Source organism: Hylobates moloch, unplaced genomic scaffold (assembly GCF_009828535.3).
Source record: "Hylobates moloch isolate HMO894 unplaced genomic scaffold, HMol_V3 SCAFFOLD_1, whole genome shotgun sequence".
Lineage (NCBI taxonomy): Eukaryota > Metazoa > Chordata > Mammalia > Primates > Hylobatidae > Hylobates > Hylobates moloch.
The window spans coordinates 214,303,236-214,318,423 of NW_026652276.1; the positions used below are offsets into that span (position 1 = coordinate 214,303,236).

General features: G+C 37.4%; 1 protein-coding gene across 4 annotated transcripts in view; it reads left to right on the top strand.

The window, feature by feature from the left end:
* EXOC4 (exocyst complex component 4) overlaps positions 1 to 15,188 on the top strand; it is an 828,468-nt gene that overhangs the window by 113,088 nt on the left and 700,192 nt on the right. For all 4 annotated transcript variants that reach the window (XR_009209424.1, XM_032761776.2, XM_032761777.2 and 1 more), the window contains one exon: positions 8,989 to 9,163. Coding sequence is in view for 3 of the 4 variants with exons in the window: in XM_032761776.2 (XP_032617667.1) it covers positions 8,989 to 9,163 (175 nt within the window). In the remaining variant the exon portion in view is untranslated. The remainder of the gene's footprint in view (positions 1 to 8,988; positions 9,164 to 15,188) is intronic.

Genomic DNA, 15,188 nt, shown 5'->3' on the forward strand with positions numbered 1-15,188 from the left:
AGGAAATGCGTATGAGAGATATGGGCAGGTAAAACAAAGACCATTTTAATCTAATTGATTATATGTTTCTTTTTATAAAATTATAAAGTTTTTATATAAAATCTACACTCTGAGTTCACTACTTTCTTACCTTTTAGAGCATAATCGTAGGGAAATAGGCATTCTGTGGTTATTGCCTTTGTCTGTCAGTGGGGAAAAGCATAACCCTGATATTAAAGTCTCAGCAGATAAGTAATAAGAACAGAACTAATTCTTCTACCTTGTGTGTGTCTTTGCTTCGTGACCAAGTAAGGCAGCTTTTTGGCTGCAAACATGAGTTTTCCAGCCAAATGACTAATTCAAGGTTCCCTGGATGTTAAATTTAGATTCAGATAGTCTTATCTCACCTTAAATATTGAACATTTTTCACAGCTTGATGATGTAGCTTTATACTGTTGATGCTTCTTGCCTTCTGCAACTGTGACTGTTCCTTAACATGTGCCTCTTCTTAGCCTTCTGCCTTTTTTCATGGTAGCACTTGAAGATGAGATACCTAGGGATCGCTTGGGGCTGGAAGTTAGTAGATGATCTGGGAGAATAAGTAACATTTTACTTCTCTAGGAAGTCTGGTTTTAAAACCTGCTGGGTAATTGGAAGTGTGTTTAAAGAATAAACATGTTCTTCATCCTGTTACTTTTCTGTTTTTTAAATATAAAATAGATTTTATTGCCATATTATTAAAGTTGGCTCTTAAAGTGTGTATCTTTCAGCTCGTAACTCTACTTCATGTTCTCATGTTTAGCTTGGTAAGGTTACCTTTTTGAGAGTATGGTTTTGTGTGAAATATTTTTTATTGTGGGCTTCTAAAATCAGGAGGTTATAATCTATAACACTTACTTTCTTACCACCTCTTATCCTTAATCAGGCCTCTCTCTTTCCCATTCTGCTGGAGCCCACTTTTTCATTCCTTTATCAACAAATACTCATTTATTGCCTATCATATGCTATTTTGCCAATCGGTGCCATGCCAAATACTGGAATACAGTGATAAATCAGAAACTCATACCCACAGTGAGCTTACAGTAGAGGGGAAGAGGAAAGGACTGGAGGGAAGGAGAGACCAGTTTGAGGACAGTTTTAATAATCCCGGCAAAAGGCAACATGGTCTGCATGAGCAAGGTAACCGTGGCAATGGAGTGAAGGAGGCCTATTTGAGAGAGAGAAAGAGGTAGCAGTAAAGAGACTTGGTGATGGCTTGGGTATGAGGGAGGAGGAGAGGTAAGGATTTTTTACTGGGGCAAGCATTACCATTTACTGATGTAGAGAACATGAAGAAGTAGGTTTGGGGAAGAATATGATGAGTTCCATTTAAGTCATATTAAGTTAGAGGTCTACAGCTCAGGGGAGTACTCTGGCCAAGGGACATGTGTGAGAGTTGGTAGCAGGTAGATAATTGAAGATTAGGGGCAAATGAGCTCAGCTAGAGAGAGTATGAGGGGGTTGAGAAGAGTTTACAGCATTTAAGGAACAGGCTGAGGATGAGGTTCCTGAGAAGGAATAACTGGTGACGTGGCAGGAAAGCAGAAGAGTGGAGGGTTGTGGAGCCAGTGGAAGACAGCGTTTCAAGAAGGCACGAGTGGGCAGTAGAAACAAGTGCTGTGGCTATTTGATTAAAGGCCAAAGTGGGTTTCTTGGATGGAGCAAAATAATTATTTGGGACTTTTAGCAACAGATGTTTTAGTAGAGTCCCAGGGGTGAAAACCTGTTTGCAGTGAGAAGGAAGAGGCAGTACAGACAGTTCTGTTGGCTCTCTTTCTAGCCTTGGCTTCCCTAGCATTATAGAGTACTAATATCACTTTGTCCTCTCTTCTAAAATACTTTCCCTGTTTTCTAACACCCCTAAAAAGGGACAATCTCCAAAACTGTGTTCTTTGTTCTCTCATCTCTGAACTTCAGTTTCCTTGTCTATAAAATGGGGATAAGGTAGTACCTTCCTTATAGGGCTGTCCTAAGGATGAAATGAGATATAATCCAAGTAAAGTACTTAACACAATGCTCAGCATGTTGTGAGTAATTAGGAAAGAATGGCTGTTATAAGCATAGTTCTCCTTTTTGTTGCTGTCAGGATTTCATTGTCATTGTCACTGATACTTCATTTGAGTCTTACTTTCTTAGGGATCTCCTCCATTATGACAGGTAGCTAACCGCCTGCCCCTTGTAGAAGAAGGACCCCAGATCATCATCTTTCATTCCAGACTTCTGCTCATATTGCCATCCTGCATTGCTCATTCTTTTACTCATGAACTCATTTGCCCTCAAAATTTGACTATTTTCTCCATTCTGGACATTGGTCCATGTGTGTGTTGTAGGAGAGATGTGTTTACAAAGAACCATAAAATAGGGATTCTGCCTTCACTTTCTGGCCCAGTTCATTGTAATACTTTGTTTGGAGGGACCGTAGAATCACAGAGGAAAAAGAGAATTGGTTCTTACTCTGTGGATTAGGCCTCTTTTGGTTATAAGTGCCAGGAATTGAAATCACCTAACTTAATCAAAGAGGGGCTTTTTATTAGAATGATACAGAATTATCATATGGAATATACGCAGGACTTTACTAATCAAGCTGTAAGAAGGAGAGGGATGCAGCTGGGCCTTAGGAACATCCAGAGTATCTCTTATCTCCTTTCCTTCCCTCTAGATGGTAAATGTTACAGATACAGGAATTAATTCATTGTTACTTTTAATTTGCTTTTTTTTAAGTGTTACATTCGTATATATTTTTGTATGTAGCTCTCACAGTCAATTTCTGAGGAACCTGAAATTTGGAGAAGTCTATGATGTCTTGAAAGTCCCATATCTATTTAGTAGAGAGCTGGTATTCAAGTCCAGGTTTCTAACTGGCATTTATACCACATTGCCATCCAGGATTAATATTTTCTTTCACTAACTGTGATGCTGCGTTGAGTATTACTACATACTGTTCTGTGGCTTTAGAAATAACTTGTGAGAGAGGGGTATGTGTGTTATTTTTTTCTGAAGGGTAGAAATTGCAATTAATTGAAATTAAAACCTCAAAAGTTCTTGGGCTTTACTAATTCAATTCAGCTTAAGGAATCATGAGGTATTTTAATGATCTTGCCTGCTCTTTTGTCTTTTTTAGATCAGTGGTGAAAACCTTGATCCCAGCAGGATGTAAGCAACTGAGCTAGCTGCAACATAATGTTTTTTTTTTTTTTTATTTAATATTTTGTGGTTGGAGTGGGGCAGGGAATGATTTCAGTGGGGCATTGTGTTTTCATCCTTAGTGTGTCTGCAGCTAAAGGCAAACAACTCTTTCTCAATCTTGTGGGCAGTCGGAGAGTGTATATAAATATTAACAACATATTTCAGTTTATTTCTGGTAGCTTTAAATTGGGACAAGCTAGTGCAGATTTACATCCTGTTTATGTGAATGATTCCTAATCTCTTTTATTCTTTGCTGCATCAGAGGAGCGTCGTCTTCCTTTCTCCTTTTCTTTTTAAAGGAGTGTACATGCTGGTGAGGGACAATGTATGATTGACTTTGGTTTCTTTTTCCTTATTAGTCATTCACTGCTTATCCCACTACTGAGTTCCACTCAACGATCCATTGAAACCCTTCTTGTCAAGGTCACTGGGGACCTTAAGTTGTACATTTCTCCCTCTTAGCCTTACCATAGCCTTTGACTCTGCTGGTATTCTCTTCTCTTTGGTCCTCTGCAATGTTCTCTGGCTTCTTTCTTCCTCTCTAGTTACTTTTTAACCATCTTTTTAATGATAGTCTTTCCTGGAGTGTTGGTCCTGGACCTCACTTGCTTTTCTTATTCTGCATATTATCCCCGAGTGATCTCATCTCCTCAAATATTTATCACTTTTAAAATTTCCAGTATCATTCTCTCTGCTGAGCTCCAGACTTGCATATTTGACTACCTAAGGATATAACACCTTAAACTTAACATATCCAGATAAAAACCCAGCATCTCTCCTTCTAGATTTCTTTTTTTTTTTGAGACGGAGTTTCGCTCTTGTTGCCCAGGCTGGAGTGCAATGGTGCAATTTGGCTCACCCAACCTTTGCCTCCCGGGTTCAAGCAATTCTTCTGCCTCAGCCTCCCAAGTAGCTGGGATTACAGGCATGCGCCACGACGCCCAGCTAATTTTGTACTTTTAGTAGAGACGGGGTTTCTCCATGTTGGTCAGGCTCCCGACCTCAGGTGATCTGCCACCTCGGCCTCCCAAAGTGCTGGGATTACAGGCGTGAGCCACCGTGCCCGGCCTCTTTCCAGATTTCTAATTTCACTTTAATTCTCTCTCCCCCCCCAACCCTCCCGCCTCAAAAGCATAAACCAAAGAGTATCTGAGACAGGTCTCAATCAGTTTAGGAAGTTTATTTTGCCAAGGTTAAGGACGCAGCCATGACATAGCCTCAGGTCCTTACAAAATGTGCCCAAGGTAGTCAGGGCACAGCTAGTTTTTATATTTTTATTTTTATATTTTTATTTTATACATTTTAGGGAGGCATGAGACATCAACCAATATGTGTAAAATATACATTGGTTTCGTCCGGAAAGGTGGGGCAAGTCAAGCGAGGAGGGGCTTCTGGGTCATAGATAGAGACAAACGGTTGCATTCTTTTGAGTTTCTGATTAGCCTTTCCAAAGGAAGCAATCAGATACGAATTAATCTCAGTGACCAGAGAGATGACGTTGAGTTCTGTCTGTTCTTTGTCCATGAGGAATTTCCGTGTGGACAAAATGTGAGGGAGGTATGTAGCTTTTTAAAAAAATCTTGGTAGCTATTTTTTTAAGGAATAGAACGGGAGGCAGGTTTGCACTAAGCAGTTCCCAGCTTGACTTTTCCCTTTGGCTTAGTGATTTTGGGGTCCCAAGATTTATTTTCCTTTCACACAGGAAAGGTAACCATTCTCCTCAGTGTTGCTCAAGTCAGAAATTCAGACAAAGGAAACTTGAACATTTCCCTGTCTTTAGAATTGTACCATTACCTCAGCTAGTTCTGTGCATTTTCTAATTCGATTTTTCCAGCAGTGTTGTGAGTCTCTTAGAACAGTTATTAATTAATACTTTAGCTTTGCAGACAGGGACACTTGGAGAAGTTGGGAGAATTTTTTTTATAATGAAAGATGTAGGAAGTGTCAGTGCTGGGAAAGAATGGAAATCTGTTGTTTCTTACATGTTACTTAAGAAGGAGAAAGAAATAAAAAACCAAGTGAACTAAAAGAGAAAAGTTGATGTCCTCCTGGTAGTAAGAACATAAAGGAATCAGCTTTCACAACACCTCGCTTTTTGAGACGCCAGGTTTCATTTTTCACTGTTTTATGTATTTCCTCTTCACTGCTAGAGAGGTGTTGGTTCTTCACTCTCCCCACTCAGAGCCATAGCTGCTGTTCTTTTAACAGCTATATTGAGGTATAATTCACTGCTGCACAATTCACCTATTGAAAGTATACAATTCATTGGTTTTTAGTACATTCATAGAGTTTTGCAACCGTCACCACTATCTGGTTCCAGCACGTTTATGTCCTCCCTAAAATAAATCCCGTATACTTTGTCAGTTCCCACCCACCCCCAGCCTAAGTAGCCACTAATATATTTTGTGTCTCTATAAATTTGCCTATCCTGAATATTCTGTATAACTATAATCGTATATGGTCTTCTGCGACCTTTTTTCACTTACCATAGTAATTTCAAGGTTAATTCCAATTGTACCATGTATCAGTACTTCATTCCTTTTTATGGCCAAATAATATTCTATTGTATGAATATACTGCATTTTATCCATTTATCAGTTGATGGATATTTGGATTGTTTCCACCTTTGGGTTGTTGCGCATAACACTGCTAAGGACATTTGTGTACAAGTTTTTGTGTGCATGTATGTTTTCATTTCTCTTGGGCATATAGCTAGGAGTGGAATCACTGGCTCCATATGGTAACTATGTTTAATGTCTTGAGGAACTGCCAAACTGTTTTCCAAAGCGGCTGCACCATTTTACATTCCCACTGGCACTGTTTGAGAGTTCCAATTTCTCTGCATCCTTACTGATACTTTTTATTGCTTTTCTTTTTGATTATAACCATCCTAGAGGACTGAAATTCTAGCTCATTGTGATTTTGATTTGCGTATCTCTGATGGCTAATGATGTTAAGCATCTTTTTGTTTGCTTATTGGCCATTCATATATTTTCTTTGGAGCGATGGATATTTAAATCCTTTGTCCATTTTTAAGTTCAGTTGTGTTTTTATTATGAGTGTAAGATTTTAGATTTGTCTTTTATCAGATTAATGATTTACAAATATTTTCTCTCATTTTGTGTATTGCCTTTTTACTTTCTTGATGGTATCATTTGAAGCACAAATATTTTAAATTTTGGTGTCAGAGCTGTGGGTTTTATTAAATAATATGCCACCATTGTGCTTCGGTAAGGTGGAAGAGAGCTTTCCTCTCGTTAAAAGGTCTCAAAAAAGGTAGAGCTGCAAGTTCCTTGCTACTATTACACCTCTTTCCTTCCTCCCTGTGTAGCCTGTCCTGTGACTATGATGGCCACACTATAGGAACAGGCCTGTTTTGGCTTTGAGCCTCCAGGAGTGGCAGAAGCTGGAACTCTGTCAGCATTTTATTAAGAGATTGCTATTTCCAAGATGTCAATAGATACTGTGAATCTCATCTTACACCTCTATTCTCTACTGGGTTTTTTTTTTCTAAATGTAGCGCTGTTCCTGGCTGCTGAGCAGCTCTTGTCCTTGACTGACAGCAAGGTATGCAGTTGTGGAACTCATTGGCCCTGGAGATAACCAGATAACAGCACCCCTAACAAGAGGAGCCACTTTTCCGTTAAAACTTTGCTGCTGGTTCACAATCCTGTATCTAGAACTTCATGCCATTGGGACATTAGACGCCAGTGTGTCTCAGGCATCTAAACGTCATGGATCAATATGGTTTCAAACCATATTTTGAATACCCCAACATTTACCTTAACATACATTAAGTTTTAATTTTCTCCAGTAAGGACATTTGGCAACATAACTGCCATTCATGGCAGAAAATAACTCAGATTTTCCTATCAAGAGAGTACAAAAGATGTAATGTTAAATAAATTTACCTTTGTGAAGAGTCAATATATTATTCCTACTTTGCTGTCCACCACTCAAAAGCATATTACAGTCTATAGATTCATATCTGAGAACCACAGTCTTACATACCTAGGATAAATCTTTGTTGGAAAAGTAGAACCTTCACTTAATCAGGTATTTACTGATTAAGTTACTGATCTGTATGATGCCAGATACCAGTTTTATACCGATTATTTCCCTGCACCACATTAAGTGTTTCAGTTGGTATGTTTAGACACATGTTTCTGTATTTTGTATGTATTTCTGCTAATATTTGAGTAGTTCTTCAATAACACAGATGAGAAAGAAGAATTATTTTAGATATACGTGAGTATAAATATGAATTTGACCTTTAAGGATTAAAAAGAATCATCAATCAAAAGGTAGAACGGCTTCTATTTATAAATACAATGTGTAACTTCTGGATTATGTATGTATAGTCTAGGCTGGGAGTACTATATAAATTCTATTGATTTTGTCTCATCTGAATTACAATGTCAAATAGATACTAGAGTTTTACCATAAGATAGTTATGGGCTGTCTCATTGGCACATTAATTACAGTAATTGGGCAGTAAAGAAGCCATAGGAATAGATAATAATGCTGTATGTTTTGATGAGATTGTAGTTATAACCCCTTATTTATGGTAATAAAACCTTGTTAATTGGCACTGCTGACAAGCTCTTTTGCTTTCCTTTTCAACTTTCCAAGTTGGTTTATCAGTCTATTTAGGAATTAGAAGCTGAGAGCCACAAAATATACAATAAAGCTCACATTGCAAGATGTTCTGTACTTGTTCATGCTATAGACATTGAATTCATTCAGCAGTATTTGCTAATTATTGTTCCAAGTGCTCTTAAGTATTCAGAGATGTATAAAGCAGTGCCTACTCTGAAAGGTTAATAATGGAGAAGTGAGGTAAAGTATCTATATATAAAGAAATATGACTGACATTTATTGAGCAACATATGTGAGGCTCATGTGATAAGTTCCTTAAAAGCAGGACAAAAGAGTATACAAGTTCAGAGGAAGAAAAGATGATTCCAGGCCTGTGTGATCATTGAAACTATAAGTCTCAGTGGTAGAGGAATTACTTTGCATCTATGACATAAATCTTTGAGCTATCTCTAAAGATACATCTACATTGTAGAACCGTAGTGAGAGGTAGGTGGCTAAATGTACTGACACGGAAATCAACTTTTGTTCTAGGCTTAGCTGCACTGCAACCTTATTTTGTGTCCTTGAGTATATAAAATTGATGTAATAATATGTGTCCAGCATATCTCACTATGATGAATGAGATAATGTGGATGCCTGGTGAAAGTCAGATTGCTTGGCAGGTGTATATTTTTTTTTTCAGGCAACTCAGGCCATACATTTGGATGGTAGTAAGCATAGCTTTCCATGACTAAATGGATTAATATCCTTATCAAAGTGTCTAATTTATTGCTAGGGAATAGCATATTCTGTGTAACATCTGAGCTGTTGTCTGAAAAAATTACATGAATTCCTTGGAGAAGCTGTCTGTGTGAATACATAGTAGTAGTATTGTAATCCGTGAACTATGTTAAAAAGGCAGTATATGTTTATTGAGATACTATTGCTGGTTTAGGGGCTTTACAATTGGTTTTAAAATTCTTACATCATTTCCATTTTATAGGAGAGGAAACTGAGGCTTAGATAAGTTTTTAAAAGTTGCTTAGATAATACAGTTGTTTGAATTCACATCTGCTGAAATCTAACGTTAATGCTGTTTACATTGTGGAATGCTACTTTAGTTTGATGTTTTTCTTGCAGGTCACTGTAAGCCATTTATCTGCATGTATGTATGTGTAAATGTTATTTATTTGTTTACGTCACTAGGTTGCTTCTAGAACTGCTGGAGTTACTGTTTGACAAGTTTAATGCTGTAGCCACTGCACACTCTGTGGTCCTGGGATACCTGCAGGATGCTGTAGTGACTCCACTGACTCAGCAGGAAGATATCAAACTGTATGATATGGCAGATGTATGGGTGAAGATCCAAGATGTTCTACAGGTAAGAGCCTTTTACAAAGGGTGTCATCTTGATTCAGAGTAACAGTTTAGAATAACAACAACAACAGCAACAACAAGCCACCTAAAACATTATCTTAAGAGTCATAAACAGGGTGAGAAAGTAATGCTTGCATTTGAATGTGATGTTGCTGATGGCATTAACTTCTACCATCTTCAAAAAAGTTTTTAACAGGCCGTGTGCAGTGGCTCATTCCTGTAATCCCAGTACTTTTGGAAGCCAAGGCGGATGGATCACCTGAGGTCAGGAGTCAGAGACCAGTCTGGCCAACATGGTGAAACCTTGTCTCTACTAAAAATACAAAAATTAGCTGGGCATGGTGGCAGGCGCCTGTAATCTCAGTTACTTGGGAGGCTGAGGCAGGAGAGTTGCTTGAACTCGGGAGGCAGAGTTTCAGTGAGCCATTGTACCACCGCACTCCAGCCTGGGTAACAGAGTGAGACTCCATCTAAACAAAAAAAAAAAAAACCTTTTAACAGACCTCTTTTTTTTTTTTTTTTTTTTTTTTGGCAGACTTTAAAAATAGAAGCATATTCTCAATATGTGTAGTATCTGGCTTTCTGTTGTAGTATACTTTACTTGACTGGAATTAGTCATATATTAAGGTAAAAAACATTAAAATGTTCTTAAGCATTATTTTATAAACATGTACGTAGCTTAATTTTGTTGACTATTTCCTTACAGTCAACTTTTGCATATGTTGGGTTACATGACAGAACGAGAGCTTATTTTGAGAGATGAGAATAGATCTGTGAGGTATAAATGTGTCACTTTGCTTGATTTGTTGAAGATTAGAGGAATAGTATTATTCTTTGGTATGATGCTGCTGAAATTATATTTAGAAATTGTATTATATTTTTTCTCCATATGTGAGCAAAATATATTTGATTTGGCCAGATGGAAATTTGAAATATAATTAAGAGTTAGCTGAAGCAAGTTTGACATAACTAAATAGAAGTAACTTAGATAGTATCTGCTAATATGAAAAAAATTAAGTATATGTAGGGAATTGGAAAATGGAACTGTGTGGGAATGAAATTACTTGCATGGCAAATAGGAGTCTTTGCAGAAAAAAGTAGATCATGAATGTAAATTATAGTCATTTTTAGAATGTAGTCATTTTTTAGAATGTAGACATGTTCTTGGTGGATTGAATGATTGATTCCTGGTTTTTCATTCATTAGACAACTTTTGGTACAGTGTATATGCTTTACTGCTGGTTCAGTAGAAATAACGGTGGTTCAGTAGAAATAATACTGGTTGAAACTTTTTACTGCTCTGTCAATTACCATGCCTGTAGTAGGTGCTTGGTGAATATTTGTTATTGAATAAAATATCTTTATGGGTTGGAGGCTGGTTATTTAACATTTTGCATGTTGATATGCTTATCCATCCTATGTAAATAATGTGTGCCTTTCATATCCATGTTTAAGTATGAAAAAATGCTAGATAAAAAATAATTAGAATTAGGGACTTCTGTTTCTCATCTTGATGAAGTTACCTTTTGCTGTAAGCAACTTAGGTAGTCAGCACAGTCAGCTGAGAAAAAAGAACATACTAGGTGAGCTCTACCTTCATCCCTGCATCTTCCTCATGAATACTTTCCAAACTATTAGCCCTTTGGTCAGATATGAAGCTGTGTGTACATCACAAGGCTTGGCAGAAAACAACTACTGTGGGACTGTGAGCTGAATGAAGATTTCAGAAGTTGGAAACTTCTCAGTAGTGTTGGAGCTCAGACCAGCCAGTGTGGGGAAAGCTTGCTGAACATACTGTGCTTTCAGCTGTGACCTCAGAAAGGTCACACCTTATGAGTAGGGCTATTCTAGGAGTAGAAGACAGGCTACTATAGATATCATACAGCAAAGCCCCAAACCAAGCCTCTATTTTATCATCTTGATCCACCTGTAAATTTATTGTCTGATAGAACAAAACTCTAAAGTAAGACAACATAATTCAGTTTCTCAGTAACAAAGCACCCGCAATGTCTAGCGTAGAATTATTATGCTTGTTAAAAAGCAGGAAAATGTGACTCTTAACCAGAATGAAAAAGTTGATAGAAATAAATATCTAAAATGAAAAATCCACCAGGGAGTGGTGGCTCACGCTTGTAATCTCAGCACTTTGGGAGGACGAGGTAGGTGGATCATTTGAGGTCAGGAGTTCAAGACCAGCCTGGCCAACATGGTGAAACCCTGCCTCTACTAAAAATACAAAAAAATTAGCCGGGTGTGGTGGCAGGTGCCTGTAATCCCAGCTACTTAGGAAGCTGAGGCAGCAGAATTGCTTGAACCCAGGAGGTGGAGGTTGCAGTGAGCCGAGATTGTGTCTCTGCACTCCAGCCTGGGTGACAGTGTGAGACTCAATCTCAAATAAATAAATAAATAAATAAATAATAAAATGAAAAATTCACCAGATGGATTTAGCTGCAGATAACACACTGTAAAAGAAAGGATCAGTGAATTTGAGGACAGATCAATGTAAACCATCCAAATCAAAGCACAGAGACGAAATAGACAAAAGGAAAATGAGCAAAGCTATAATATCTTCAAGGATATTATGCAGCTTAACAATTATGTGGTTTACAGGTACAGAAGGAGAGAGGACAGAGAGATTGGGGTAGAAAGATGCCAGGAGAAATAGTGACCAAAAAGTTTTGAAATTTGTCGAGAAACATAAACCCACAGATGCAAGAAACGTAACAAATCCCAAGCAAGATAAACACAAAGAAAATCAACAGATATGCACATTATGAAAACCAAAGAAAAAAATTCTTAAAAATAGCCAGAGGAAGAAAGACACATTGCCTACAAGCAAACAATGATAAAAATTATCAGTGACATCTCATCAGAAGCAATGCAAGCCAGAAGTCAATGTGTCAATGTATGTCATTCTAAGAGTGTTGAAAAGAAACAAAAATTATCAGTCTAGAATTTTGTGTTACTGAAAATGTTCTTTAAAATGAAGCTGAAATAGAGACATTTTCAAATGAACTAAAACTTAAAGAATTTCTCACCACTAGACTTTCACTTAAAGAAATGTTATAGAAAGTTTTTCAGCCATGCGCGGTGGCTCATGCCTGTAATCCCAGCACTTTGGGAACCCGAGGCGGGTGGATCACGAGGTCAGGAGTTCAAGACCAGCCTGGCCAAGATGGTGAAACCCTGTCTCTACTAAAAATACAAAAAAATTAACTGGGTGTGGTATCTGGCGCCTGTAATCCCAGCTCCTCCAGAAGCTGAGGCACAGAATTGCTTGAACTGGGAAGGTGGAAGTTGTAGTGAGCTGCGATCGCACCACTGCACTCCAGCCTGGGCAGCAGAGCGAGACTCCCATCTCAAAAAAAAAAAAAATAAGTTTTTCAGGCTGAAGGAAAATAATACCAGATGGTAACTTAGATCTACAGAAAAAAGTAAATAGGGCCAGAAATGGTGAATATGTGGACCAAAAAAAAAAAATGCTTCCCCCCCTGCCCCGCATTTCTTGATTTTTTTTTTTTTTAATTATACTTTAGGTTTTAGGGCACATGTGCACAATGTGCAGGTTTGTTACATATGTATCCATGTGCCATGTTGTTTTGCTGCACCCATGAACTCGTCATTTAGCATTAGGTATATTTCCTAATGCTGTCCCTCCCCCCTCCCCCCACCCCACAACAGTCCCCGGAGTGTGATGTTCCCCTTCCTGTGTCCATGAGTTCTCACTGTTCAATTCCCACCTATGAGTAAGAACATGCGGTGTTTGGTTTTTTGTCCTTGCCATAGTTTACTGAGAATGATGTTTTCCAGTTTCATCCATGTCCCTACAAAGGACACGAACTCATCATTTTTTATGGCTGCATAGTATTCCATGGTGTATATGTGCCACATTTTCTTAATCCAGTCTATCGTTGTTGGACATTTGGGTTGGTTCCAAGTCTTTGCTATCGTGAATAGTGCCGCAATAAACATACGTGTGCATGTGTCTTTATAGCAGCATGATTTATAATCCTTTGGGTATATACCCAGTAATGGGATGGCTGGGTCAAGTGGTATTTCTAGTTCTAGATCCCTGAGGAATCGCCACACTAACTTCCACTATGGTTGAACTAGTTTACAGTCCCACCAACAGTGTAAAAGTGTTCCTATTTCTCCACATCCTCTCCAGCACCTGTTGTTTCCTGGCTTTTGAATGATGGCCATTCTAACTGGTGTGAGATGGTATCTCACTGTGGTTTTGATTTGCATTTCTCTGATGGCCAGTGATGATGAGCATTTTTTCATGTGTTTTTTGGCTGCATAAATGTCTTCTTTTGAGAAGTGTCTGTTCATGTCCTTCGCCCACTTTTTGATGGGGTTGTTTGTTTTTTTTTCTTGTAAATTTGTTTGAGTTCTTTGTAGATTCTGGATATTAGCCCTTTGTCAGATGAGTAGGTTGCAAAAATTTTCTCCCATTCTGTAGGTTGCCTGTTCACTCTGATGGTAGTTTCTTTTGCTGTGCAGAAGCTCTTTAGTTTAATTAGATCCCATTTGTCAATTTTGGCTTTTGTTGCCATTGCTTTTGGTGTTTTAGACATGAAGTCCTTGCCCACGCCTATGTCCTGAATGGTATTGCCTAGGTTTTCTTGTAGGATTTTAATGGTTTTAGGTCTAACATAAAGAATTTTTAAAATTTCTAAGTCAAAAACAATCATAGTGTATGTGGGTTTTATAATATATTTTGGAAGGCAATATATGACAATAATTACACAAAAGATGGGAGTAGAGTAAATGTTACTATGCTGTTGTGAATTTCTTACATAATTCATGAAGAGGTATAATGTTTAGGGTAGCCTATGATAAGTTAAGGATGCGAATTTCAATCCCTAGAGCAAACATTAAAATTCTAAGGTAGATACATAGCTAAGAAGCCAGTTGAGGGTTGAACAGTGAATTGTGAATTGAACAGTGAATAAGTATTTGATTAATTCAGAAGAAAGGAAAGGAGGAAAAAGAACAAGGAAGAAAGAAATGATAAAAAACAAAGATAGGATGAATAGAACCCAAAAGCAAGATGATAGACTTAGCACCAAACATATCAATAATTACATTAGATATAAATCGACAAGATACTCCAGTTGAAAGACAGAGATCAAACTGGATTTAAAAAAAACCCATGACCCAACCATGCTGTTTGAAGAGATGCATTTTATGATATTTTATTACTTAAAAAATTTTTAAATAATTTTAAAATTGTAGAAAGGTTGTGAGAATAAGAATAGTACAACGAGCCATATACCTCTTTATTTGGATTCAGCTGTTCTTAATGTTTTACCACTTTTTTCCTGTTTTCTCTGTGTATATATGGACACACACATGCATTTTTCTTTGAAAAATGTACAGCAAGTTATCTACTCTGCTGTCTATATTCTTGTTTTGTCAGCTGACCCAGTAATGTTCTATATAGCAGTATTTTTGCCCCTCCAGTAGAGAAACCAGTTTAGAATCAGGTATTTCATTTAGTTGTCTTTAAACTTGAACATTTATAGTCTTTTTTTTCTCCTTTCTGATAGTGGCACTTTTGAAAAATATGTATCTCTCCCCTTTTAATACAAGTTTCTCATTTTGGGTTTAAAAGATACACTTTAAACATAAGATTAAACGTATGAGAATGGAAAGAGATAACCATGAAATACTAATAAAAATAGCTAGTATTACACAAATACATCAGACATTTTTAGAATATATAAATTAATTATTTGTATTATAGTACTTATGACATTTAGAACTTGAATACATCAAGGCCTAGAAAGTATGTTATGGACTATGTAATTTTACTTATGGCAAGGTCATAAAATGCTTTCTGAATAAGTTTTTACGACCCCCCCATCTTTGGCTTTTACTATGTACTGAACCGAAAACAATTATTAAATCTGTTAGGATCCTAGTTAGAATACTTCCATGAGGAATTAGTTATGATAATAAACAAAGTAAGATATCATGTCTTCCCTAACTCTGCTTACTTTGTAATTGTCAGATGTATATAATTC